We start from the raw sequence: 24,443 nt of genomic DNA, 5'->3' as shown, positions 1-24,443 counted from the left end.
TGCTTTACCAACTGACCGTCTAACCTGAAACATACAAAAGAACATCCATTTTTATAAAACTCCATCTATGAAGTCCTTCTAGACTGAGAAAAAGACAGCTCTTCTGAAGCGAGTAAAGCTGGACATTCACAAATGATAACTTCCAGGATTTTATATTTGAAATCCTAGCAAAATGTCTCTTTTTCACAGAGAGAACTTATTGATATAACACTTATTGATATAAACGATCTCAACCAACAAATACCAGACAATACCACAGTGACAAGCGCTGCAAAGACACATTTGGTTTGTCCTAAAAATGCTGGCATCTGCAGTGGGGATACCAGACTATGAGTCAAATCAAAGGAAAACTTGTTTGCATTTCATGCGAAAGAAGGCAACTGACAGTACATTCCTAATATTTATGTTTATTATGAAAGTGTCTCCAAATTAAAATAACCCACAATATTAATTGGTTCCAGAGACTTCATGAGGAATACTTATTGTCCATAATATAAAAAGAAACAACGAAAAAACCAAACTGAGTCAAACACAAAATAACTCCCAAAGTTCTACGCAACAGCTGTACATAAAAGGACTTTCAGCTAGCTAGCACATCACTGTGTCTGGGACTGTGGAGTTCCTACATATCATTGCATTTCTGAAAGAGTTGCTCAAGCACCAGATTGTAATGAAAACACAGCTGAAGTAGTGTCATCTGCCTCACTCTAACCCTGACTTGCAACAGGCAGTCAACATGCACAGTACAACATGAGAGCTTATCTATGAAACTTAAATCCTGGGACTACCAGAAGATGAAGTTCAACAGAAGCTATAAAATGTCTTTAATTACATAGATCATTTTAGGTTAGATAAGAATCTTTTTTTTTCTTTTTTTTTTCCATCTCATATATAATCACTGTAATCACTGTCAGCTGCAAAACATCATTTCATAGCCTTTTCATCTATTTTTCAAATTGAAAGCAATTTCAAAAACAGAATTCTGTACAGACACATTCAAACACTGTGTTTTCATTGCAACTACAGTCAGAAATCTTTACAATTTAAAGGCTACACACATATGTCACTTTTCCAAACGTCCATAAATATTTTCCAAAAAGAAAAGAAATAAAGAATAAGGTTGTCTTCCTGAAGTTCCCATTAGATCCCTACTCCAAATCAAACCCATCAAAACAAGTAATACAAATTGGTTTTTCTTTATGGTTTAAAGGCAACTGTAGTTTGCAGAACACTGAAGTTAGGCCTAACAGGTTTTACATTACAGGAAGGATAAAAAGTATTCAACAACTTCTCTTACAACAAATGTCACAAGAAGTAGACAAGTAGGAGACATACAAAAATGGGTTGTAGCAAATAGATTAAAAAAATACCAAAGCATCAACTATAGAAAACCAATGTTAGCCCATATTTATCTGAGAATACGGAAGGCTGAGCTAATGAAAAGATGAACATAACAGGCATTATGCTTCTTAGTAGAATAGGCTGCGTAAAACACGCGGTGTCTAAATCACCTCAAGTTGATCACTGACATTTGCTGCAGGCTAACAGCATTTGCCATCATGGTCCATTCAGAACTGTGAAGTGATTTTCATTCAAAACAGACACAGATTTAAGACAAGAATTATTTTACTGTAAGCAAAGCTTTAGTGCATGTACTTGGATCTCAGAAAAAGGATTTGGCATCAGCAATCATACAGAATGGTCCCAATCTGAAACAGGAGCTGAACACATCTGAAGCTGTGACACCTGTTTCAGCTCTGCTGGAATTAAATAACGCATAGAAAAAATACAAAATGGCAACAAGGAAACAGCATGGGACACTTTGGTATTATAGAACTAGCACTATTTAACAACAATCAAGACCCAAATTACTCCAGCGTTCACCATTGTTGTTTCATTAGATATTTCTTCCATTTTCTGCAATGTTTAAGTGTTTGCGTTTGTTTTGTTTTCTTAAGAAAAAAAAACCAATATATTTATTTTTTTCTGGTACAAAGCATGACAATATGAAAAGCAGTAAGCAAAGGGAGACCTGAATTTATTTTAATATACTCTGGACTGGCTAAGGAAAGAAGAAAAATTCCTACCATTTACTAACAAACTCTACACATCACTTCCTCATTTTTCTACTTCAACATCTTAACCACTGTGTCGTGTACTGTACTATAGAAAGAGAGCATAAAGGTTGAAGACAAAAAGGTTACAGAATACAAACCCTCATTTCTAAATTCTACAGAAGGTATGAATATACATAACCTTTTAAGATATTGCATTTACCATGAGCCATGCGAATCACTTTAATACATTTTCAGGAATATGTGTGATTATCCTTTACATATGTAACAGCCTCCAAAAGCACCTTACAAACCTCTTCAGCAAAGAAGCAAACAAATTCAACTGAAAAGGAAACAAGTGTGTGATATTGTCTGGAAGATGAGGCCAAAGTTTTGACATCCATTGGCCAAAGCAATGAATCAAAGCACGCTACCAAATATGATCACTAAAACACCTGGTCATTTTCAGTAAGGACAGATAAATAATTATATGAATCTCCATCAAAAATTGTTTAGCAAAGTTTAGTTAAGTACTTGAAGCTTCTTTGCTCTCACCCCATTTTCACAAACATGCCTTTTGACCCTGTTACTCTGCCTATTTCCTAGACATATTTATACTTATTCTAAGCTGCTATGAATAGACTTCAAAAAGCCTGTTTTATAGGAGATAAGTTACTGGAGGTCAGATGAACCAAAGTAAGTATTTACATGCTTTAGTGCATAACAGATACAACTTAATTTAGAATTCAAACCAATTTCAATCCAAGTTTCAATCCAAGTTACATTATTTAACAATGGGGATACACTAAGCCAGAGGCAGCTAGTCAACTGTGTTTGTAACACTGACTGTAGGTCTGACTCAATACTATAGAAAAGAGCTGGTGAGGATCAACAGGGACCAACGTTACCTGCCTCTTGTTTGGAGATTGTTAATAGGAACTGTTTTCTGTCCAGATATCAAAGATGTTACAATAATATAGGTGTACACTGACAATTTAGAGCAACATTCTGCCCCCATATAAGACAAAATATTTGCCAGAATGCCAGTTTTGTAACTATCTTTGCAAAAGGGAAATCCAGTAGAGATAGAAATGAACATCATGAAGGAAGCATGTTCAGGCCTATTCACCAGAGGCTGGTTGGCACTGGAACAATCTCCCGTGGAGCGGTGGTCACAATCTCATGTGGCCGGAATTCAAGGAACATTTAGTCAAGATTCTTAGACATAGGGATTGAATTGTGGGTGGTCCTGTGTGGAGCCAGGAGCTGGACTAAATGATCCTTGTGGGTCTATTCTAACTCTGGTTATTCTATGATACTGTTATTCTCAATGACCAGGTCAATTAGCAAGTCAGATTTCAGAACTAATAACACTTATTCAATAAATCCCAAGATCATTTTGTTTTAAAACCTTAGCATAATCTTAACAATAATTCTTAAACAGTGGCCATTCAAATACTGTGGATGGGATAGCTTCTATTGCAATCACGGTATCTTCATCTGTATTACATACTATCTTCATATGTGTTATTTGCATTAAAATCAGAGGCACAGAAGACAGATGAAAAAAAAATTAGAGGCAAAGAAGCTTTTAGAGGAGAGGGAGATTTAAATAAGACTTCCTTTCTCCTTCAGATATGCTCAGGGACATACAAACTATGAAACTGCTGAATAATAAAGGATGCTGTATAAGTAGCAAAACTGACATTTTTTCTCCCATGATTTAGAATTTTTTTTGTTTTCTTACCTTTGTTTTCTACTAAGAGGTGGTACGATTTTCATTCATACTATTCTGTCCTTACTTTCAGCGTGTCTTTTGCTAATGTGCAAATGGTGCCTATGAGTAATAAAAGTTTCAGAAGTTTTCAAGACTCACAGGTGGAATAGAACAAAGCTTTCCCCCCCCCCCCCCAAAAAAAAAAAAAAGAGAGAAGTGGCAACTAAATTTTCTTCAGTGGACTCTGTATACAATAGAGTCTTTAAACATGTATTATGATGCCAGAAACCATCTTTATTTTACCATTTTGCATAGGTAGAAGGAATAAAAAAATATTTCCCGGACTAGACTTTCTGCTGAAAGCAGCATTCCAGTCCCTATCAATACAGAAGACATGCCGTTAGATTTTTTTTCCTGGTTTATTCCTTCCTTCCATATTTTTTTCTTTTTTTCTTTTATATATATATGTCTTTGGTCTATAAGCACATTGGTTCTGTGTGCACATACACAATACTGTTGAACAGTAGGTTGCATAGAGTCTGTTGCCCAAGAACCTTGCCTACTTTTGGCACTGCTATCACAAATCACAGAAAAATGTCCTGCAAGAGTTTTATGATCCTTAGCATCCTATATCAAACTCTGATCTAGGAAGAAGTGAGTATATCATGTTAAAATAATACCTATTTGGGGTATTATTTTGTCTTCTTCAGGACACAGTTTATATATCTTTGATGAAACAGGAGAGCAAAATTATTTTGCAGACGGTCTTAATTTTATTTACAAAAGTGATAGAATAGTGCTGAACCTTCAAAGTTTTATGTTAAGAATTATATTAAGTGAATTTTGCTGAAGTTTGCATGCATTTAAACTACTTCTAGTAATGTATGGCATTCTGTCTTTTCTCTCTTCAGCCTACTAAAAAAGTGGCAATGTCTCTAAGAACGATACCTAGAATAAACTGTGTCCAAGGAAGCAATGACTTCATCTGCTGCTTTTTTCATTCTCTGCTCTCATCTTTATGAACTTGGAAGAATAGTTTCAGGAGTGAGTTCTGGATTCACAATGGTGCACTTTCAACATGGAATCTGTGTAAAAAGCTGATTGTCATAATAGATGTCAAAAATTGCAAGGAAAAATAAAAGGCAAGAATGAGTGCATCCTAACTGCTGACATCAATGCTTCTGGAAATTTGCACAACTAATCAAATCTACTTCTAATGCAATTAACCACCAATTCTGAATTTTAGGTTATTCTAAAGTAACATTTCCACAATCACAATGGTTCTTTTTTCCCTAATTGCTAATTGATCATATTACCTAGCATTCAACATATAAATCCAGTCTTTTAAAACTTCATATTGGAGGAATGGCCAGTGTGATTCGATAGGCAGTTTCAAAACCAGCACTTTAAAACACAAAGTAACAAAAATATCTGAAGCAGAACTAGAATCTGCAAAGCTATGTTCTATCTTTTGTAAGTAACAAATAAAGCAGCCATTATGTATAGCAGACTCAGCAAAAGCAACAGGAATGGACAGAAGAGATCAGAGTGTGATACTCTCCACCACTGAGAATCCCAAGAGATAAAGTTTGAGAATAGATGTTCCCTTTTGTCCAGAAGTTCCCAGAAAGAATACAGAATAAATAATATTTCAAATATGGTACAAGTGAAAATACTGCTCCCATTGTGTCAATTACATACACATACAGCATGCCTACCTACGTATACAGAATGATGTGTCGTCTTCATTCACAAACAGGGAGTATGGCAGTGCACTATCAGAATGCTTCGATACTCCTAAATTTTTTTATGCTGATATATATGAAGAAACAGCATTCGCAACTTCTAATTTACTTACAGTAGCAAACAGTTCATCCTGTTTATGTCTTGTGACACTCAAAGATTAATGCTCCTCTGAGCATGTGCTACCAGTAAGATAACCATTTGTCCCATTGGCACCACCAGTCCCATTAGTGGTGATAGTACTGTGCAGGGTCTTTGAACGAGGTACTGTTTCTTCCTCATCTGAGCTTGACTCAATGTCACTTCGGTCATCCTTTGTTACCTGTAGAATTTGAGAAAAAACAAGCAGTAGACAATTTTAAGGAAAGAACGGAGCTTTTTGATGCAAGCTGGAATCAGAGAACTCAAACAGTTTTCAATTGGAGATTTGAAAGTGGTATCAGATCTGGCACATTTCTCCTCCTGCCTAGAACTCCCTTCAAACACAGCTGCTAGTACATACACTCTTTGTGAGCAGAGGCAAGGTAAGAACTTTGCACTGATGCATTCAAGGTAATATCTCGAGGGAAGAGCACAGTGATCAAGGCAAAGGCTGGTACCTACTAAAGGAAGCAACAATTCAAACTCCCTAGTTCAGCCTAGTCCCCTTCTCTTTGCCCTCCCACTACAACCTTATTTTCTGTGTCTTCAATACATCGGTAAGCTCATCACTGGTACAGGGATTCCTATGCTTCCCTTGGGGTACTTCTCTTTGACTTGATAATGTCAGGATAAAGGCAAAATATTCACACTAACCTCTTTCCCTTCACTTCCTAAGTCATTCTCTAGAGACTATACAGCTCACAAGAAATGTGCTGTGGGCTGGCAGTAGAAGGTAGAAGTATTAGCCTAAACATAGCTCACTGAACTAGGTAACTGCAGTCTGATCTTAGAGAAATGATGAGAATGGTGGTTGGAAACACAGGACAGTCGAGTTCCTATCACAGGAACCACACAAGCAATTGAGCAAGTTCAATCATCTGCAAAATTTTTCCATTTGAAAGCTGCTTCAAAAACATACTGGCTTTAATTGCTAATGATTTTCTGCTAATTCCCAGCTGAACTTAATTCCTGTCTATTTATACTTATTTACTTTATGAATTCTACTCCATAGGCTAAAGGGTCTACTCTTCTCTTCAGTAGAGCTCGTTGAGGGTCATAAGTGAAGATCATTAAGTGTGAGAGCTGAACACTAGGTCCCTTCAGAATCCCTGAGTTGACTTTGCACCCAAAACAAGTAAAAGAGGGGGGACAAGAAGTGGAGAAGAAAACAACAGGCATGATAAGGAGGAAAAAGGAGAACAGAAAAGAAAATCCTGCAAAGAAAAAGCCCTGCCTGTTCAATTCTTAAGGGTTTGGGGTATTTTAGTTTTTCTTTTTTTCCCCCAAGTGGTAACAATGGCACAGCCAGTGTCTCATATAATTCCCAATAACTGCCCATAATTCAGGTCAGAAGAGACCTTGGGAAGTCTATGCCTAAACTCCTGCTCAAAGCAGAGTTAGCAGTAAGGTAAGAGTTTATCACAGATCTCTATCCAGTGTGGGCTTGAAAATCTATAAAAATGGTAGAATTATATCAGATGAACAGAAAGAGGCATGAAGTTGAAGTTGCCTGCAAGCTTAAATATGCAGCTTTCCACTCCTGTTTGCATCCCTGTTTGTATAGCTGAGATTCCTAATTCTGTCAGCATCTACCAATACTGTATAGATCACCACATCTGACAGTGACAGTAGACTTTACAACAGTGAATGGACACAAGAGTTAGAAAACACATGGCAAGACTTTTCCCCGAAGAGATCAAAACAACCACATAGCAGGGAATATCACTTAACATAATTTTTAATTACAGTAATTCTCCTCTATTCCAGAAAGCCCTGGAGGCCATTCTTTTGTCTAGTTGTTGCTTCAGAAATGACTGTTTCCCTTTGGGGTTCCCAGCGCTGCTACTGACCTTATATCATAAACCTGAGCAACACCACTGTTTGCCAGCGGAGGAAAAAAGAAAACACACACCTATTGACACTAAAATCCAGCTATACAGGTATAAGGAAATATATATATACACCTGTATATATACCATATATAGCTGGTATATATATATTCCATATACTGTATAGCTGGATTTTAGTGTCAATGTCTAGCAGCGTCACAATTCTGGCATCTGTGAAATTGGACTTCAGCTGTGCTTGGAAATTCCACGCCATACTACACAGCTTCAATTAACAGACTACTTTAGTCTCACTCATATACAGCAACTTTTATATTACAGCTGTTGCAGATACAGAAATACACTCAGAATTACACCTTTATCAGACAAAAGAGAATTGGCTCAACGAGATGTACCTTAGATCAATGTGAGGGGAGACTGATCACCTGAAAATTCTACCATCATTTGAGTTCTCTTAATATAGTATATTCGCTGTTAAATATTCTGGTAGGGTATACTCAAAAGCCAGTTAATCAAAAGAAAATCCTATGATGTAGCCACTTAAAAAAAATGTAGAAAGTAACATACCAAGGTCTTTGCACTTAAACCTTGGTATGAATCTATATTGAATCAGTACTTACTTCTCTTTATTTATCTCCAAAATAATCAACTGGAGTAATTCCTGAAGAGGGTGTTTAAAAAAATATATATATCTAGGTTTACAAAACTCTGAAGCATAAAAGAGAGTAAGAAACAGATTACCAGGAGTACTTACAAATTTAGTGATAATAAATCGCTGGGCTGTTTCAAAGGTGGGTAACAGTAATACATTATGCACTGTGATAGCACTGCTTATTTTACTGTAGAAACTGAGAGGATGTGGTTGCAAATGAATAAGAATGTTAAGATCTAGAGAAAGAGTCCTAGATTAATGTATAGGCAGTTTTAACATGGTCACTATCTTGCTGCAAGTGTCTGATTCTGCTTTTGTACAACCTAAATTTCCTTGGTTGAACTACAAGGCAGAGGACGTATATTCTCATGCATGCCTTCTGAATGGTACTAGAGTAGCTGTTATCCTGCCAATATTTATGTACAAAAATGGTTGTAACACCAAGATACTATGAATATTAGGTGATGCACAGACAAGAAGTAAAAACAGCCTTAAAAGACAGCCTTCTTTCAAATATCTAAATACAAGCGATGAATAAAAAAAAATAAAAAATAAAAAAATCAGACAGAAACTGCAGAACAAAAACAAAAGCAACAACAAACACTCCAGTATTTTGCAGAATGTATCTTTTGCATAGTAAATGTAAAGAAACTTACATGCAAGGGGTTCCACTTTCCAGCCTTCCAATGCAGCACAAGGGACAGGATAGACAAGCAGAGTAAGAGAGGGTGCAAAACAACAGGCCAAGTTCTGAAGTACATTCAAAGAAAGCAGTTATGTACAGAACAGTTCCTATTCCATTTGGGGGTGGTTACACATCTAAAATAATTACTTATGAGCTTATGTCCTTGAGGGCAGAGTACACTGTACTTTAGACAATCCTTAGGCATAACATTCATAGTCTAAATACAAGTGTTGTTTCTGCAGACAAAGGGCACACGAAGTGGAATGAGGTTAGCATTTTTTCTGAATTACATCTCCCCATCAAATGTAACAATGCTAACAAGATGTTACATTTTATCTCAAGCAGTCTTGCTGGGGGGGATCCTCTGGTCCTTCCCAGAGTCTCATAAATACTAAAAAACAAAAGAGGTTGTGGTTTGTAACCTTGCCACAAGCAAAAGCAGAAGAATTTCAGTTTGTATTATTATTATTATCACTGTCAGCTGGGAAGCCAACAGTTTTCTAACTAGCATGAAGAAGAAAAACAGAACTGGCATGTTTAGTAACGTATTAGGGTTCAAAAAGAAAAAGTACCCCAAAAGTGACCACATACTGATACTGAAACAGTTAAAATAGTAACAGAAGTCTATCAGTGCTGTCTTACCTTGCCTTTTGAAATAGCTTTGTAGGCTGCCTTTATTATTAGATAAGACCAAAAACAGTGCAGAATTTGAAGAACCACAAGCAGCACATTGAAGACCCACAAGGCAGGAAAATTGCCCAGAGCTTCATACAGTTCAAATAATGTAGTGTTTAATATCCTAGGAGAGAAAGGGACAGAAAAATCATTACACTTTTTTAAAGCCAGCAATCTCAAAGGATGCGCTTTCTAAATCAAGATGACAAATATGGATTAGATGGGATCTACCCATATAGTTGCATCTTACAGCAGCAGTGACTCGGTGTCTCTAGAATCACCACCAAAATTTGGCTTATAGTGCTTAATGTCACTTAATAGACATTACATACAGGAAAGAAAAATTCTCAGCATGCATTTCTTCTTTTATAAAGCTGGCAGGTGTCAGCTGTCTTAAATAACCAAAATGCTCATTAATAACAATGATTGCTTAATTCCTTAAAGTTTTTTTCATCTCGACTTCCTCCAGACATGGTTTGGTACCTGTGTACTACCAACATGAAAGAAGCGGCATATATGGGGACTGTTACTTTGCATGCAACTTCCAAGCACTAGTACCATGTTCTTCAAAACACATTCCCAGGCTGCAATAGGGATCTGCAACCTCTCCAGGGAATAGCTGTATGAATTAGCTACCAGCCTATAGTCACTAGATGGCAACCGACATGCTTTGTCCGAATGCAAAAGGGACGTAACTGAGGTCCTGCAAGGATTCAGGACAGCAGAGCTCACTTTTGAAATGCTAGGGACACCAAGCTCTACTTTTTAAATAATCACACTTGCCACAGCTACAGTCCGTTCCAAAAACATTAAAATCAGTCCAAGCAATAATAAGTATGTATACACACATTTAAGTTAGAGTACAGCATAATGATTTATATATATACGAATAGCACTGACCACAAATCAGGTAGCGATTTCTAACACTCTGGCCTTGTCGTATGTAAGGCATTTCATAATAAATATTTTAGCTTTTTATTTTTGCTTTATTAAGTTAAGATACATGTATGATTCATAATTTAATGAAAGGATCTTATAACCTTATATACAGTTGTGTTTTCAGAATGCTTTATGTTTATGGAGTAGACATTGGAAAAATGTCTTGTAGCTGAAGCAAAACAGTTCTGCATTTACTGTACTGCTCTAATTTAATGCTCAGAACAAAATTAACATATTTTCAGAAACAACTAAACAATCACCATCTAACTTCTCTAGCTGAATAAGCAGTACTCAGGAGGCTATCAGCAACAGGCCCACGTTGCTTATCTGCTGACTCAGACAAGATGATGCTCCCTCCCAGCAACTTAATGGGCACAAGTCTTGGATAGCAGAAAATAATTCTTGGTAAGTTGATCACCTGTCGTACACTTGGGATGAAACAAGGAAAGGGAGGTGGCATCAGGATTGGCATCATTGCTGCGGGGTGACCTCATTGCAGCCTATCAATACCTGAAGGGAACCTACACCCAGGAGGGGAGTAAACTCTTCAAAAGGGCTGATAACAGCAGGACTAGGGGAAATGGTTTTAAGTTGAAGGAGGGAAGATTTAGGTTGGATGTTAGGGGGAAGTTCTTTACTAGGAGAGTGGTTAGGCCCTGGAACGGGCTGCCCAGGGAGGTTGTGGATGCCCCGTCCTTGGATGTGTTTAAGGCCAGGTTGGACGGGGTCCTGGGCAACCTGATCTGAATGTGTATGTTTGGTGGCCCTGCTAGGCAGGGGGGTTGGAACTACATGATCCTTGGGGTCCCTTCCAACCCGGGTGATTCTGTGATTCTGTGATTCTGTGGAGGTGAAGGAAGAAGAGATAAAGAGTTGGAGAGGTGGAAGAGTAAAATGCATGTTTAAATTCATCTGAGAATTGGCAAAATCTGCTGTTTGCTTCCGAAAGGATTTTAGACAAATAAGAGAAGACAAGAAAGAAGTCCATGTGAAAAGAGTAGTTCCAGGCAGGTGGAAAATTCATGATAGACACTGCAGAATGAAGCATAGCAGGGTTACTGCCACGCTGGGCATTATTATCATGTTCAAAAGAAGCAGAAACTGTGCAGCTGAAACAAATGCTAGTACAAGTTGCCTTAACTTCTGCAACATTGCCCAGTGCCCGGCAGACTGCACATGCAATGAGCAGAATGAAAGGCATGCTGCTACTATAGTGGAAAAGGTATAACAAATGTATTAGCTTATTCTGCATTATACATACTAAATAGTGACTAAGACCAGAGATCAAAGAGTCAGAGGCCTAGATTCTGTATTTCTATTAACTTACTGTATGATCCAAGAAATTCTCAAGTTCCTTCACCCAGTTTACGTATTGTTAAGGATGTATATAAAGTATCAGTGCTTGTCTGTCTCACAAAGATGATGGAGCATGTTAATTAACTTAAATTAATGGGCTTGTTTATAAACCACTATGGACTACACTGTAACACTAAGAGCATGAAAGTACACACACGCACATGTTGGCCAGCCACAGGATATACTGTCTACAGTTCATCAGTAGTCAAGGTTTATCACTATTATTTAGACCTTCATAGAAATACAATAGGCCTTCAAATCCCAGGCTGCCCCAGTTACTTGCACTAACAATGCTAAGCTAACTTTACACACAATAGGTGATCTAATAGGCGTTTCTGCATGCATGACCTTAAACAAGCTACCCAACATTTTACCCAAGAAGGGTATAAAATGACAAGTAAAACAGCCATTAAGTTCAAGAAAAACTGGACTACAGCAACTGCATATCCCAGAGTTCTCAAGCTGCAGTACAGCTGAATATTTAATTATAGCAAATCCAGTATGTAAAGGTTGTACCACCAACTTCTCACTCTTCTGAGTTTCAGCTTGGCAGAGAGTTGGAACTAGATAATCTGAGCTCCCTTACAACCCAAGCCATTCTATGATCCTATGATCATGCAGAGTTCTGTTCATCCATTCCAGTGTCACACCAGAAAACATTCAAGTCAGCTGAGGTCTGACTGCTCATACAAGCTCAGATGCAGTGCAGACAGGTGGCTTCTGCTCTGACACTAAGCAGCAACAGTACCTCTTTGCAGAAATCACATCCCCAACCCTGAGATCATATTATTTTAAATCCTGTGTAGATCAATAATAAGATTTCCAATTACTTAAAAAAAAATGCTGCTACAGACAGGAAATTATTCATGTTTGACATACTGTACAAGATACCATTCTGATCAAGCTGTCACTGTCCTATGTTCAGCTGTGCTTTTCTCTTTACTCAATATCTTCTCATCAACAGCTATTGCCCATTAACTGATCTTGCACTAGCGTGAATATTAGTATTTCTATCCTTGTGGATAGAAGAAAAAAAAAAAGAATACAAGGTCAGAGACATCTTCACAATCCAAGCTCAAACCTCAGGACAGTCTTTCAGTAGACATTACGATGTGAAAAGAATTCAAATTTCCTAGCTGAACATGATTATACTCAGCAAAATGTTTTACCAGTAACATATCCTGGCAAAATGCTTGCATGAAGACCTGTGGATTACAGCACACAGCAGAGGGAAATGACTTTTGCTAAGAATGAAACTTCCAAATCTGAGAAATTTCAAGCACATAAAATTTTTATACAAGCAACAGAAAATATATTTCAAGATCCCTTTGCCTGGAGTTCATAGTATTCTCTAAATAGAAAGGCTCTTAATGTAACTACGTAGGACTGTTTCCTATTTTTGCAGCACAAGCTATCAGAAAATAAAAGCCTTTCTGATGCCTCTTTCAGTTAAGTAAATGCACTACCTGTGTGGGAGGAATATTCTTACTTTTGGAGCACAGACACATTGTGTTGAGTTCAGCTACGTGGCACAGCAAACATTTCAGGAGAAAAGATGATCCAAACTTTCTTCAATGCAGGAACTAAATAGGACTTGTTCAAAACTCATAAAACAGCCACAGCCGCCCCTCTGCCAGACACCTATTGCCCTTCAAGTGGCTGACATACCATCAGTAGTAGGAGTACTGCACTCTGAATTCCTTATTTTATTTTTTACTGAGAACCTGTCCCTGCAGCAACAGTATCATTTTTAAATCCATGCTTCAAAAAGTGTGATGGTAGCATCTATCAGTGACTTATCTTTCAAATAAATGGTGAAAACATCATGGATTATATTTAAAAATTATAAAATCATTAAGGTTGGAAAAGACCACTAGGATCATCTAGTCCAACATCAACGCATCACCATCACATCCACTAATCCACATTGCTCAGTGCCTTTTTCTGAAAACTTCTAGGGACACTGACACCACCACTTCCCTGGGCAGCCTGTTCCAATGCTTCACTCTAGGAACATGTTTTTTTCTAATATCCAACCTGAACATTACCTGGTGCAACATACAGCTATTCCTTCTTATCCTATCACTGTTACCTGGGAGAAGAGAATGACTCCCACCTCACCATAACCTTCTTTCCGGTTGTTGTAGAGAGCAATAAGGTCTGCCCTGAGCCTCCTCTTCTCCGTACTAAATAATCTCAATTTCCTCAGCTGTTTTTCATAAGACTCGTGTTACAGACCGTTCATAGCTTTGTTGCCTTTCTTTAGACATACTGCAGAGTCTCAACGTCTTTCTTGAAGAAAGCAGCCCAAAAACTGGGTCAAATTTTTATCTCATCTGTCTCCAGATAAAAATCATGGCCAGTCTCTTTTCCCCTCCTTCCTGCAAACAACGCAGTTTTGGAGGACTTCAGATGACTGCCGTCGCTGAGTCACCTGTCAGTTCAGCCTCCTCAGCTCAGCCACTGTGCTCTTCAGTCACTGTGCCTTGAGGAGCTGACTTGAAAGCAGCTAAAACATATAAGAAAGTGCCTAGACACAGTAACATCACCAACACTGCTTCCCTTCTCTTGAGACATTTACACTCATGAGAATAATTTTGAACAGAAGTGCCCCAGCACTTGTTTCTGTCCTGTTTTCAATCAGGTTTTAGAAAGGAAAGTTAGAACACTGACTGAACAGCCTGCCCCAACAACAGAAGTCATTATTACTGGCACAGGGCACAGACTACAAAAACTAAAAATAAGAACTGACTTTGGAAGACCTGATAAAATCCTTTTTCATCTCATTTTTTTCCAGTTGTGATCACACATAAGTCTTAAAAACTGAAATACTGAACAAATGCCACTTCTTGTTATTTACGCTGCAAAGCCGCAGTGGTGAATGACATACACAGCCTTTCAATTTCTTAAAGCCTTCCTGTAAACTCATCACTATTAACCCAGCATTCCAAAGACTTCAATTTTGCTTCACATAATCCTGAGTTCACAAGTGCTGTAAACAACTTGAGGAAATAAAATTGGCATTATTTGGCATTATTAAGGACATCATTGAGTAGCACTTTGTCAAAAGCAGATGGGATGACATTATACATATTCTGCTACAGAGCTAAGAGTTGAAGTCAGTGCTTTCTTCAAATGCTGTTTAGTTAGCTTGCAAAAACTCTTTATTAAATGCTGTTAAGTGCATAGGCTGTAAGTTGCCTGCTGAAACTACAGGGCACCTGAATTACAAGGATATTATGTAATTTTTGCTGTTACTTCTGCAGCATCCACTCACTGACACCATGAATAACATCAGTAATCAAATACATTGGATTAAAATAAAAATTTATTCTTTCAATATCTGCTACCCACAATCTAGGTTGTGCATTATTTTGGACAACGTTATGAGCAAAATGAGGTCAAAACAGTGTCAACGATATACTTTCATAATAAGAAAGTAATTCATTTTACTGCAGAGCAATTAGAGATGCTTGTCCAGCTCTATACATAATATTGGTCAGGATAGAAATGTTTTCACTGGCTTTAGGATCCAGCAAGAATCAGTAAGGCCATCATAAGTAAAACATTGATCATTCAGAATCTAGATGAGGTTTGGGCAGATGGGATTTATCTGGTTACCTAGATTTTCACCATGCCTAGTAAATAACCAGAACTCTTGCTTTAGCTAGTGCCCACGTCTTGTTTTGATGCAGTAGGATGCTTGTGGGTTTGAGCTTTCTGTTTTGCCAATATGTTCAGAGGAAAGAAGCAGGGTGCCTCTGTCAGGGTCCACGTGCTGCCTTCCCACCATACACATGCTCAAAGAGCCAAACAATAGAAAATCTGCTGGGAAAGAAAAACAGATCAAAGACAATGATTCAAATTCCCTGCATGTTAGGAAATGCACAGAAACAGTCAAAATCAGCTAGAAAAAAAGACAAGGCCAGAAAAAAACAGAGGTTCAGCAAATCTCTTCAGCAGCTGCTACTGATGGGGGCTCTGTGCTGCCCTATTAATAACTCAAGCTGTAATTTCACTCAGAGAGAAACAGATTGCATAATAAAAGGAAAGAGACAGAAGAGTGCAAACTGGCAATACTGGATCACTGTTTGGAGACCCACTGTGTGCATTAATAACATGGCTGTATCCCACACTGTTGTTTAATGATGAAATTCAGGAAGGGCTAGTCAGCCAGTCATGCAGAGATAAGAGAGATAGTAATAAGTAACTAGAGTTTGTTGCAGCACACCATGGTGAACAGAAGTTAATTCTAACTCAGCAAGGATCATTCTATGCCTGTCTGGCTCATGGATAATCACTGCCATGGATAAGCAATTACAAATCAGCCATGAACCAGACTGTATTTTCATGAACTTTAAAAATGAAAGAATAACAAGAAAACAAGTAGTTATTCTGAGCACTGGCAGACCTGTGATAATATAGCTTTTGTTGTCATAAGGAGAAAAAAAAAAAACCACAACTATTTAGTAACTGCACTTTTGAGTCAATGAAAAGACAGGTTGAAACAGTGAGAATTATTATCATTATTATTGACAGAATCTTTCCAAACAGATGCACAAACAGGAGATTCAGTTAGATGCACCAACTAATATTAAACAAGACAACCACGTAGCCAAAGCAGTTTTCTTATCTGTGTTCACAGCTTCTAATGTTTTGGAGGCATCAAGGGTGTCTGAAGAGGCCAACAACAGGGCACCTGGGTAACACCAAATCTACCTAGATGAGATTTTGGGGGACAGGAGGAAGATGTCTGTGTTCTTTATAATTAGCTTGAATCAAGCTTTCACTTACTTTTGTACAGTTAAGTTACTGGTGTTTTACAACATTTGCCAATGAATTTACACTGTGTGACACTGACACTTCACAGACCTAATGAATGCAAACCCCATTACCCTGCTCCCTTTACTTTTGATTGTGGCACCTTCCTGCAACTTGGTTTGTTCTAGTTTTCCTATAACTAATCAAAAGTGGTGAAAAATAACCTCATACTAGTACTACTCTGAGAATCATGAAGGAATCTGAATTTACACAACTTAGCACTGTCCACATGGTAAGCATCAGCCTTGCTTTCATTGGAGCATTCCCTTCCTTCTTTCAATTGAAAAGTTACACCTTTCTGTAGCTACTTCAACATGTTGTAAAACAGTAAATGAGTATAGTAGCCTCATGTCTCTCTTCACACCAACTGCTTTCCACTCAAGCTCTTTAAAATACCCTGTCACCTTGTGAAACCAGTTTCAGATACTGAACTCTTCACAGCATTATTCAAACTGCTCTGTCAGAAAAAGAAAACACAACGCATATATTCTGGAAGGATAAGCACAGTAAGAGAGTAGTTCTGGGACTCCTCTTCAGCCCAAACTTCATGAATTTTACAGTTCTCAGAGCAAGGATTCTGCAACAAGCAAAGAAAGACTGGAAGTCTTGGCTGCTGTAACGCATTACTGTCTTCAGACCCACATCTCCTGTAATGTAAGAGCCCGTTTGTTCTCTGTACACTTCAAAAAATGATTAATAAATATTACAGCCCCTTGGAGTTTTCCTTTCAGGCTACTGAAATAAAAACAAAATGACATTAAATAGCAAACCATTCCTTTATCAACAGAGAGAAAACTGCACGTGCGCAACTGCATCAAAACAAAGTGTTTGAGAATTAGGGAAAAGAACATGCAAGGCTTAATGGAATGAAGAAAAGCTTGAGCTAACAGCTTTGCACAGTATGACCACAGTATTAGACCAACCAGGACCTCGACGTCACTTCTGTCAAGTCTTCAGTTTGTGGTTGCCTTCATTCTCTTTACAACTGTATCATTTGAGAAGGCATCATATTCCCTCAACTTACGTAGAGTTATGTTTTATGTTGTAATTTGCTAGAACAGAGATTATGCGCAAGTGGGAGAATTTCACAAGCAAAATGTCTTGTCAGTGAAAATAGCAGCTTTACTCCTACATTCACTTAGTGGCAGGAGGAAGAAAGTGTCCTGGGGTTTTTGAATTATTGCTGAAATGAACTCCAGATGCCTGTAGAAAGACTGCTAAATATATACCTAATTGCCTGTTTCTTTTGTCTTAGCCATGCTGCTAAACAACCTTCAGACAACAGCATTTGATACATTCTGAATTCTTTATTAGCACCTTTATGCAGAATTAAATGGCACTTGTGCAAAGCTGGAGCACAAGCTCATGCCTGCGCTTCATAAGCAGCGTTGTTGGAACCCTGCCTTGGATATTCGCCTTCCTGTGTGGGGGAGGTTCTCCTATAAATTACAGCCTTCCTTTCACATTACATGCTCACCAATTATTTATTTTTTACCTCTTAGTTTTTATGCTAGAGGAATTTGCATATTTATGTAATATTAATCAAGCACCAAATTTTGCTGCTTTGAATATTCAGCAACAAGGAAAAGGAGAGCAAAACTATATATTCTGGCTTGCTGCCACTGCAGTGACTCAAATTTGCCAACATGCAAGCTAATGGGGATGAAGAGATAGCACTACAGCTTCATAGAAAAAGCGGATAGAAAAAGGAGATACAAGCTCATGCATCCCATACTTAATTTCTACTAACCGTGGCTCCCATGTGCAATGCTCCCACTAAGCTAAGAACTAGGAAACTGCCTCCAAACTCTGTGATTATGGATGTTTGTAAGGATAAGCATTAAGTGTATGTAAACTGATACTTCGGTTTGGAGAAATGATAGTGTCAAAAATCATGCAAAAAAACATGTCAAACAGTTCCATTTCATATTCACAAGGACTAGGTGAATGGCTAAACTGTTCACAGATTCAAATGAGATAAACATGGCTTTGGTCAGCTAAGCAGGAGGTAAGGCAAGGGGATCGCTATTGTAACCATTCTATTTGTGAAACGAGTACATTGTCTGCTGCTAGCTACACGCAATCCCTCTGCCTTCTCTGATTTTATGAGTCTTTTCTGAATGATACCACCTAACCACTCCAGTGTTATGATGCATTCTTCTACCAAAGGAACAAAATATGGGTATTACACAGGCAGTATGTCAAATAAATTTTACTCTTGTAAAAATAAGTTTGTTTTCTATACCACCTAGCATCTAACTTTGCCCATAGCTGTAATCTGATGTTCTCGTTAAACCAGTATTCAGTACCAAGGGAGTCAACAACAATACCCAAAGCTACCACACAATGCTCTTTTCTGTCCCTCTTTCCCAGATCTACTCACCACAATTTTGATCCTGCTTTCAGTACACTGGGCCACTGCTACTCTTTAGAGCAGAATTCAGACAATGTTCAATCAGAAGTGTTATAGAACTGCTGCTTGTACCAAGTATATACAGGAATGATGGACATGCCCCAGATGAACAGCACAAAGCGTCATGCCTGTAAAGCAGCGCTCAAATCTCTATGCTTGCTCTGTAACTTAATGCTGTGCTGGTAGTCTCTTCCAGGACTGCAAGTCTGACAGCATGAGGTGTGCATTACAGGGTATGAAACTCAGTTCTGGTTACAAATGCAGTGTTATTTTCAGTGTCCCAGGTTAAAAGTTAAAGTGTGGATTTTCAAAAACTTGACTACCACAGTAGAGATGTAAAGGATGGGAAAATCTTGACCTTGATGATTTTAAGATATCTCAAGAGAAAAAGCATATTGGCCAGATGCTTCTAGTTATACGGATACAAGATCAATGTCCTCCTTCAAAATCATGCACCCTGGGGAGATTAATCCAGTCTTCATTGTTCAAATTGTCTTCAAAGCAAGCACAAAACAGTGATCTGGTAAAGTTTGTGTCTAAATAACAATATTTAAAGTCAGCAGTTCTCTCTTTGCAATTTCAAATAACACAGAGAGTGGTTTAACTGCTCTGCTAGTGCTTCTGATAAACACATAAGGCACCTTGTAGAACCACACAAAGACTGAGGTTGGAGGGGACCCCCACAGATTATCTGGTCCAACATTCCTGTTCAGGCAAGGTCATCCAGAGCAGGCTGGCCAAGACTTGGACTTTTTCTGTGTCACCACAGTCGTCCTTTTTGTCATCTCTGCATTTACATAAGACCTCTTCATTGCCTTTGACATCCCTTGCCAGATTAAATTCTAGCTGAGTTTTCTCTTTCCTAACCTTATCCCTTCATGCTCTGCATTCCTCTCAGGTTAGCTGTATAAAAAATCCCACCTCAAAGCACGCAGAAAAAACTAAATTTATTACTGTTTTTAAACCATCAAAGGAGAGAGAAGTGAGCAGTGGCACTTCTATTTCAAGCTGCCACAATCAGACTGAGCCTTTCCTGCATTTCCCAATATAAAGCAGTGTGCGATGGTTAGATTAAATCCTATGATCATAAATGCTATTGTTTTTCCTATTTGAGATCATACAGATAAAAAAAAGTTAACTTAATTCATTTAGTGAAATTCAATGAATGGCCAAGTTAACTTCAAGGAAGTAATGAGGAAAAGGAAGAGAAGATGCTTAAGAAACAAATCATTGCTCCTTGGAATAAAATAACATGCATTTAAAAAATGCAGTTTGTGTGTCTAACCATTTTCTCCTTCTGTTATGGGGCTGTACAAATAGCACAGAAGGGGTCAGGCATTATCATATTATTTTTTGGGGGTCATTAACCACTAAATGAGACTTCTACATTCTAGTGTTAATCAGAACTGATAAAACACCTTAAGGGCTCCTTAGGCTTATCCTGTTTGCAGTAAACAAAGCCATAAAGAGATACCATCATACAGGATTTGAGAAGAAATTATAAGAGAGGTTGATACTGGTATCCGTACATCCTCTGTCTGCCTAAATAAAGAATTTGGTTGTAATCTTTCTCAATAAACCTCTGCAAAGGGTAACATTTCTGATGCTTCCCAAAACCAAAACCACTGCCATTATCTTCTGACATAATAATGGATCCTTCCTGGTCTCACAGAGATGTGGAAATTTCAGTTAGTTCTGTTCGCACTAGAGAAAGGAAGGATCTTGAACATAAAAGAGTAAGGTCAATGCCTTCTCCCAGCCCTGCTCATATATAGGGCACACGCACCTATAGCAGAGCATTTCCTTTTTAGGCAAAGCTAACTCATACTATAGTTACAGAAAAACTTCAATGAATTTCTCCACCAGTATGGAACAAGTCTGCAGCCTTCTGGATATTGAAGATCCCAGCTAAAGAATCAAATATCTGTGTGTATTTGTATGTGTTCAGGTGTATGTACCTAAGAAGAGAATGTGTGTGCACACGCAAGCAGCTACCTTTGTCTGGGAAAAGGTGAGATTATGTTAACACCAATACAATTACCTTAAAGATGCATGTCCTACAGAGCTTTCCCACTACCTCCAACAAAAAAGGTAGAAGGGATAGAAGGGTAGAAAATGAACAGCCTGCAGTACTGCAGATCTCCACAACAATAACATCCTTTCACTGATTTCAGCAGGGCTGGACTTAGCTCACTGTGCTTTCTTTAAGCTGAACATGTTCATAAAGCATGAGCTGTAAGCTAATGTGAAGATCAAGCTTAGCATCTGTTCAGTGCATTCATTTTATTTTCCCTCCTACTTTTTGCCAACACAAGAAACTACCTGCTAACCTGAAGCCATGCGATTTCCACTTCACTTCTAACTTTAAAACCAGCAGAAGCCCCACATTTCTTGTCTAGCACACTGTAAATCCAACAGCAGTCTAGCAAATAGGCAACTACAACACCTGGTTATATCTGAAACACTGTTTGATGCTTTGGGAAACAGAGTAACGTCAACGAATCATGTTCAATTACAACACGGTTATTTTCAAATCTGTTTGATGCTTAGCATTTGGTGGAAATGATGTGCTTACTCACCATAAAGGATATATGCCAAGCCTACTGACAATGAAGACAATTGCAAACGTAAGGAACAGAAGGTCACTCAGTTTTTGACACTTGCAATAGTTTGCCATTTTGGCAGCCTGTAAAAGAAAGAAATGTCTGTTTACTTCCGTGAGGACAACTGAATTCTCTTGAATTGTGTATAAGTTGTAAAAAAATAAAAATAAAACAAATTTTGATCAAATGACCAACATTTTCATTGGGCTGCCTCACAGAAACCTCAGAACTCCTCTCTACCAAGCAGTTGGAATTTTTTCTTTTCCTGAAAAAAAGTGCACAAAACCAGAATATTTCCTTCACTTCTTTCATCTCCATTCCATTTCCTATTTGAAATCCTACAAATCCTACAGTTTCAAATTTACAAAACTCTTACAAAGATTGTACTGAGCCCCACTATGCTTATGCTATCCTTGTCAGCAGCCTTTTAACCTACTTTCTCTCATCTTTCCACAGTGCTGCAATCCAAGTCTTTCCCACTGGGCTGCATTTTCATTTTTGGCAACTACATATCTTTCAGCTGTCCCATACTTCTGTCTTCCAGTTTTTTGCTATATACAACATTTCTGTTTCAAATGCTCAATTGTGCCCCACAGCCTCTATTCTTCTGCAGTATCTCTCCTGACTTTCTAGCTTATACAGAGCAGTTGCTGTCTTTAAGTTTGTATTCCTCTCTCCAAATCTTTTCCCAAGGCTTGTATTGCTCCTATGTCCTCCTTCTCCATCTAAAACTCTTTTGCTCTCCTAACCTTTTGCCATAAGCCTATTTTTACATGCTCCAGTCATTTGTCTTCATGCAATCTTCTGACTCCTTCCTTGGTTAAGGAGTCAACCAGATACACTTCACTCAAACTCTTTAAAACTCTGATCTTACCTGAAGTTTCCCTGTCCTCTTCTTCCTGAAGAAAACAGCATGCACATACAACCTTGTTTTAAGGCACTTATGCTGCTTCCAAAGTGTTCATGTCTTTCTTATGCTTTGTGTCAAAAGTGTAAAGAGCCACTGCACCATTCAGTATATCAAGAGATTAATTTAGTGTCCACTGGATGCCTCCTTGAGAAGGGACACGTATCCAGCTCCCCTATCTAAAAAATGCTTGATTGTGAAGAGGGAGAAAAATAACCACAATGCATAGAGAATACTATTCTGAGCGCAGAATTCAAACTAAAAAACTATCTAAAATGGTCAGAGGCAGTCCTGCATTGTTTGATCCTATTGGTATGAACACAATGAACCTGAAAACGCACAATGCTCACATCAGACAATCCACATGCCAAAACCATCCAGCACTTCTTGATGTTACATAAATATTTCTATTCAAATATTCTGAAATATTTCTATTCAAAATCTGAACATAAAGAATATTCTTACAAACAGAAAACAAATTAGGAAGCTTATGAAATATTTGGAAAGCTTCAAGTGCTGCAAAGAAATCATTAGCATCCTGAATCAACCCTATATTCTTAAAGCCTTCTCAATCAGTCCTGTATTCTACTGGACATGAATGTGTTTCCTAGTAGTTTGTACTTTGGCTGTTTTAAGGAAAAGATAACACTTTGGATGCCAACATGTAAGGGAGAGGAGTTACTAACATAATGATTTTCAGATAACTGGAAATTCAATATTCCCACGATGGCAGCCTAAAAAAGATGGTTTTACAGAGTGTGAAGCTGGTATTGCCACAGCAGCTTGTAGTAGTATTTCTCAAAAACAGTACAGGTGATGGGTTATCAATACTCAAAACACAGATCTACAAACAACATTGATAAGGAAGGACTAGAAAAAAGTGGTAAAGTGCATGTCGTTGGATAGAATTTGGCCACCTAAGATAATGTAACACAAAGTAACATAGCGTTCATTAAGTAGGAAGGGAATTGAGTCTGGAAGGTCTCAAGGTCCCACATAAGAGCAGTTTTACACTCTTAAGCAGATTAGTTTCAAGTGTTTTTAACCCGCAAGCTGTACTACATTGCAAAGATAGCCCAAGCCTCTCAAAGAACTGAACTTAGAAGGGATGCTGAAATTTTCTCTCAGTAGCCTGGATTTCAGCTAAAGATTATATTATGGCTTCCTACGCAAGCCAATGATTCTATGCTTAGTCTATCCTGGCATAGCTAGGCTGCTTTGAGCATCCAAGATAAACTAAACTGAGGTACAGATTTGTGAGTATCACAGAATCTTAAAATGGCTGAGGTTGGAAAGGACCTCTGGAGGTCACCCGGTCCAATCCCCCTGCTCAAGATGTAACACCCAGAGCCCATCGTGCCCTCAACCGTGTTCAGAATGCTTTTGAGAATCTCCAGGGGGAGACTCCCCAGTCTCTGGGTAGCCTGTGCCAGCCTTCTGTAACCCATACTATAAAAGAAGTGCTTCCTGATGCTTAGACAGAACTCTTATGTTCCTATGAGTGCCTACTGCCTCTTGTCCTGGCACTAGGCACCAATAAGAAGAGCTGGGCTCCATTCTCTTTGCATTCTCCCTGAGCCTCCTCTTCTCCAGGCTGAACAGACCTAGCACTCTCAGCCTCTCCTTACAGCAGAAGTGCTCCTGTCCTTTGATTATCCCGGTGGCCCTTCACTGGACTCTTATTTTATGTCTCTCTTGCACTGAGAGGCCCAGAATTAGGCAGAGGACTCCAGGCATGGCGTCACCAATGCTGAGTAGAAGGTAAGGATCACCTCTCTTGTACTGCTGGTAATACTTTGCCTAAGACAGTCAAGAACGTTGCTAGCCTACTTAGCAGCAAGGGCACATTACTGACTAATGATTGTATGCCTTCCAGAACTCCTGGGACTT

At 38.4% G+C, this 24,443-nt stretch overlaps 1 protein-coding gene across 4 annotated transcripts in view; it reads right to left on the bottom strand.

The window, feature by feature from the left end:
• Positions 1-391: 391 nt before the first annotated feature.
• CERS6 (ceramide synthase 6) overlaps positions 392-24,443 on the bottom strand; it is a 108,983-nt gene continuing 84,931 nt past the window's right edge. The window contains exons 8-12 of one of the 4 annotated variants that reach the window (XM_042875031.1): positions 21,623-21,729; positions 9,482-9,638; positions 8,811-8,904; positions 4,720-5,836; positions 392-3,891 (exon numbers count right to left, since the gene is read on the bottom strand). In XM_042875031.1, the coding sequence (XP_042730965.1) occupies positions 5,823-5,836; positions 8,811-8,904; positions 9,482-9,638; positions 21,623-21,729 (372 nt within the window). In that variant the 3' untranslated portion in view covers positions 392-3,891; positions 4,720-5,822. Of the gene's footprint in view, positions 3,892-3,965; positions 5,837-8,810; positions 8,905-9,481; positions 9,639-21,622; positions 21,730-24,443 lie in introns of those variants that run through there. The other 3 variants (XM_042875033.1, XM_042875032.1, XM_042875030.1) reach the window with 3 other exon arrangements.

Source organism: Lagopus leucura, unplaced genomic scaffold, assembly GCF_019238085.1.
Source record: "Lagopus leucura isolate 7727_CA_CO unplaced genomic scaffold, USGS_WTPT01 Super-Scaffold_100012, whole genome shotgun sequence".
NCBI classification, from domain to species: Eukaryota; Metazoa; Chordata; class Aves; order Galliformes; family Phasianidae; genus Lagopus; species Lagopus leucura.
This window is presented reverse-complemented; position numbering and strand designations above follow the sequence as displayed.